Raw genomic sequence first — 5,265 nt, 5'->3', positions numbered from 1 at the left:
CCTTCTTCGGTTTACCACCATCTTTTTTTTTTTTTCAGACTCCTTTTTTTATGAAATAACATTTTTTTTGTGAAATTCGTTCTATGGTTTTGAGTATGTGCAGGTACGTTGATTTTTTGAAGTAAAGAAAGTAGGGTTTTTGTTCGATGTTGGTTCCTAGGTTTGGTTCTTATTTTTTGTGATTTCTCATAAACAATTGCGTTTTATTTTCCATCTTTATCTACACTCTTTATGTATAGAATACTTTATCCATATAGTCATTCATTATAGAGTTTAATGAAGGAAAAAAGAAACACCCTCTTAGTTTTATTTACTTTGCAGATTATCGAGCCTCCATGCAAACCTTACAACATAATGAAAAAACAAAAACCCTTATGAGGTAAATGCCAATTACGTTTCTACCCCTTTTCCTCTTTTAACAATTATCTCACTTCAAAACATTTGTTTTTGTGTTTTAGCATATTATTGATAGCATGAAAGATCCAAACATTGTTGCATTTTGGTTAATCACAATGCCTCAAATTATGGGAGGATTTAAATATGATGATGAAGCCAAACATAAAATATGGTGGTAATACAAGGTTCTTCTTCTTCTTATTTATTTATTTACTTATTTGTTTAATTCAACTTTATTAACGAAATTAAATAGCTTCTTTTGTTAATATTAGTGTTTCTTATTTAGAAAAATATGCGATATGATTAACTTCGTGATGCTATAGCAATGAGAAAACTTGGATGAGCAGGAAGTGAGATAAATTTATAATTTATTAACTTCAACGAAAGTTTAATTAATTACAGTTTTTGTTATTGAATTTGAAATACAACAGAGATTATATTAATAGATCTTGAACGTGCAAGAAATGATTCAGTGGTAGTAAAGAACATTTCTTACTATAGAGGAAAGTGCAAATTAGAGGCAGAAGTGATGAACCTCAATCCACTACCATGACCTCAAAACTGGGGGGGGGGGGGGGGGATTCAGTATAAACAAAAGTTTTTTCATTTATTTTTAATAATTTACATATTTGATCCCTGTGTTTAGTTGATTTTTTCGGTTTTGGTCCCTAAAAGAATTAGGTTGTAGTTTTTGGACCTTGTTTCACAGTTTCATAAAACTTTTATGATTGCCTAACTTAACAACCTAGCTGTTAGTTTTTTTTAATGATCATTTTGCCTTTGAACCAAAACTAAAAAACATATAGCATAACAACAAAATATATATATATATATATATATATATATATATATATATATATATATATATATATATATATATATATTACTTAAGTTTAGAGTAGATTACATTGTTGGTACTTGAGTATACTTGATTTTTTTTAGAAGGTTCTGAGGGGCGTTTTTGGTATTTCAGGGTCAAATGATGACTCTAGTTGAGTACGCACTTCTATTATACCGTGCATTCTTACCTGCCCATGTATGATACCGATTCTTTTTGAACAAAGAATACGGGAGCCTATTTTCATCTTTCACAACATGCTTATATTTAACTTTAAAGCTCACGTCAATTGTTGAAAATGTATATTTCTTATTCTTATTCTGTTACTACCGAAGACATAAAAAAACTTTCTAATGAGGGCGTTCATGTATTTTGTACAACCCGTCTGTTATATTATGTCATGTCCTCTCATGTCTATTGATTTTTTACAAAGGTATACACACACATGTAACATCATAGTTTCATTATATATAACATCTAATTTTAACATTGAGTTTACTGTTTTCGAAAATAGGATCATAGTTACCGATTAAAAAGATGGAACCAAGAACCAAACACAACATCAAAAAAAATTTAAAAACATCATTATACATCCAAATTATAAGTATTCAACAAAGAACCATACGAATGAGTAAAAACATATAAATTCGAAAACAATATCAAACATACAGATTAAAAGGATTTAAGGAAGAAGTACATACATTTATTCGACTAATCAGACAGATGGGAAGGTTGAAGTTTTTTTTGCATTTGTTTTATGCGGAAGAATTATGACATAATGTTTGTGTAAATCGATTATTAAAAAGGTTTGAAATATATATATATATATATATATATATATATATATATATATATATATATATATATACAAGTCAATATGATGAAAATTAACAGGTAATCAATTGAAATCTCATTTAAACTTAAAATAGAAGATATCATGCTTGAAAGTGTATTGGTTCGTAATAATATCCGAAACTTTTGAAATTTGAAATTAATAGTTTCCGAGATTTCAACATATAATATATTTGGAAAACAATTTTGAATGGAAATAGAGCCTAAATTTAAGGTTTACATTAATAAGGACCCAATTTTGTAGTTGTAAGTTTGGAAAAAATTCAAGTATCATTTTCATTCAATTCCTACATTTAATTTTCAAATATAACGGGTTGACTTCTTGTTTGATTAAGGTGACGTAAGCAAATTGATCTAAGGGTGTAAAACCTATAAAGAAAACACAATCAACGATCTAGATTGTTTTAGATGATGTCATAAGATTTCTCTTTTAATAATATTTAGAGACGTCTCCTTATCTAAAAAAAATGTCTAAAGGGTAGTTTAGTCACAACGACCTCTGGAACATGGGATGGACCATTCTTTTAACTTTAATGGGAAACATATCACTTGGCTTTCTGTAAATGTGATATTCCAAGACACTAATTTTTTGCAGAGTCCACATATTATTATGTTTTAAGTAACACGCTTTCCCTATATAGATATCATTCATTGACTTTTTTATTTTATTTTGTTATTGAAATTATTTATTACTATCAAAGTTTGTATATCAACTGTTTTGATCATATGTTATCTCTTACAATGAAACAGTTCAAACATAACAATTAAAGCTTAATAAAGTTGAATACAACAAAGAATACCAATTATGTACATAATTAAAGATAGTTACTAAAATCTGAATGCAAGAATGAAATGAGTTGTTTTAATAAGAAAAATTGAAAAGAAGATTTAATCTATTCAATATGCACAAATAGATAACCAAAAAAAGATAATGACTTCAAAAGAATTAGGAAAACTAAATGTATAAAAACAGTTCTGTCAAAAACCTTTCTTTATCATATTTATAAGTGCTCTATTTTCACCATTATAAAACAGATATTATTTTATAAAAAAAAGTACCATAGTTTAAAACTCTAGTTACTACTTTTTACGAAATTGTACCTATTATCTGTATATAGTTGAAGAAGTGAAAATTCAACTTCTGGTGCCAAAAAGGTCAATTTCAATCAAATTATCTTCCTCAACATGACAACATTCAATACTTCTCTTCCCATAATGATCTAATGAGATCTCAATAAGTTCTTCCCGTTCTTCCTCTTCATCTTCCCATTTGAAGAACACACTTTCATGTGTTTCCCACTTTTCATTCATGGGGAAATCGCCATCTGAGGAGCTATCTGTCTCACTATCCGGATAATACATCAATAAAGATGGATATCTTTCGTAACCCACATCATGTTTATCATTGGAAACCTCATGATTTTCATTACTCTCTTCATCATCTTCTTCTTCTCCTTCGTATGCTTCATATATGATCTCCAATGGTGCTCTCATGTTCCATTCAAGAAACGCCATTGTTGTATCTATTTGTTTGCCACCCGTTTCCATTATTTTTGGCCCCCCTTCAACCGCTTGTGGTGATTCCGTGGAAGTGAATTCCAATCCCATATCATGCTCGTACTTCACATGGGTTTCATTGCATTCCAAGTCTAAACTAGATTTAGGCTCGTAAGTGGGCCCTCCTTCAATCACATGTGATGATTCAATGGAATTGGATTCGAATACCATTTCATGCTCAAACTCCACATGGGTTTCATTGCATTCCAAGTCTAAACCAGATTTTGGCTTGTATGTTGGCCCTTCTTCTTCAATAGCTTGTAATGATTCCATGGAATTGGACTCCAATCCCATGTCATGCTCAAACTCCACATGGGTTTCATTGCATTCCAACTCCAAACCAGATTTAGGCTCGTATGTTGACCCTCTTTCTACAATCGGTTGTGTTGATTCCATGGAATTAGACTCCAATCCCATATCATGCTCGTACTTCACATGAGTTTCATTGCATTCCAAGCCTAAACCAGATTTAGGCTCGTATTTAGGCCCTTGTTTAATCACCTGTGATGATTCAATGGAATTGGATTCCAATACCATATCATGCTGAAATTTCACATAGGTTTCATTGCATTCCAAGTCTAAAACAGATTTAGGCTCGTATGTAGGCCCTCCTTCTTCAATCGCTTGCACTGATTCCATGGAATTGGACTCCAATCTCGTGTTATGCTCAAACTCCACATGGGTTTCATTGCATTCCAAGTCTAAACCAGATTCAGGATCAAATTCTGCATGGGTTTGGTTTTGGGCTAGGAAGTCGATAAGTCTTGATTCCAAAGATTTAGATTCTGGAGCAAATTTTGAATACGAAATAAGGTTGGAATGGTTGTCGTTGCAATCAAGAACTCTTGATTCCAAAGAGTTGGATTCCTTTGCCAATCTCTCATTGTCACTGGAATCTAAAACTCTTGATTCTTTTTCTAAGTTGTTCACACCTAATCTGAGAAGAGAAATGAGTATGATTCCCGTGGAATTAAGAACAGGAGATAAAGCTATTGATATGAAAAAAGATGGAATGTAAAGAAGAATTAAGGTGTAAAGAGTTACAATGATGGAGAAAAGAGGATGTGAGCAAGGAGATGATAATTTGGGAAATAGATGATGAATGGAATTGAATTCCATTGCTTTTTATTGGAATTCTAAGATATGATAGGAAAGCAATCCATTGAAGGAGAAGTTTAGTAAGTGATGGAGCAGGAAAAGGAGTTATATACATGTGTAGTGATGAGATAAAAGAGAGCCTTTTGGGAGTGCGTAAAAGCAAGGCATGGAATATTGAAGCTAGTATGCTTTTAATAAGGTAAATTATACAATATATAATTATTTATATGATTGTTGTATTTTATGTTTTCTATTTATACACAATGTAAATACAAATACAAGAAATTTAGCTAAAAATTTATAAAAAAAAAAATAAATAAGATGAAAACATTAGACTAATTAAAATACAAATTCCGTTTATTGTGTATGAAATTTTACCTTATTGAATTTAAAGAACACAAATACAAGAAATGTAGTTAAAATTTTATAAAATAAGATGGAAACATAAGACTAACTAAAATACAAATTCCGTTTATTGTGTATGAAAATTTACCTTATTGAATTTAAAGAACCATCATATTGAA

The 5,265-nt window shown here is 30.4% G+C and overlaps 1 protein-coding gene across 1 annotated transcript; it reads right to left on the bottom strand.

Moving 5' to 3' along the window:
* Positions 1–3,059: 3,059 nt before the first annotated feature.
* Positions 3,060–4,902, bottom strand: LOC111892401 (uncharacterized). Its single transcript, XM_023888451.3, has one exon. The coding sequence runs from the start codon at positions 4,760–4,762 to the stop codon at positions 3,221–3,223; it is 1,542 nt and encodes a 513-aa protein (XP_023744219.1). The 5' UTR covers positions 4,763–4,902; the 3' UTR covers positions 3,060–3,220.
* Between the last annotated feature and the right edge of the window lie 363 nt (positions 4,903–5,265).

Source organism: Lactuca sativa, chromosome 4 (assembly GCF_002870075.4).
Source record: "Lactuca sativa cultivar Salinas chromosome 4, Lsat_Salinas_v11, whole genome shotgun sequence".
Taxonomy (NCBI): domain Eukaryota; kingdom Viridiplantae; phylum Streptophyta; class Magnoliopsida; order Asterales; family Asteraceae; genus Lactuca; species Lactuca sativa.
This window is presented reverse-complemented; position numbering and strand designations above follow the sequence as displayed.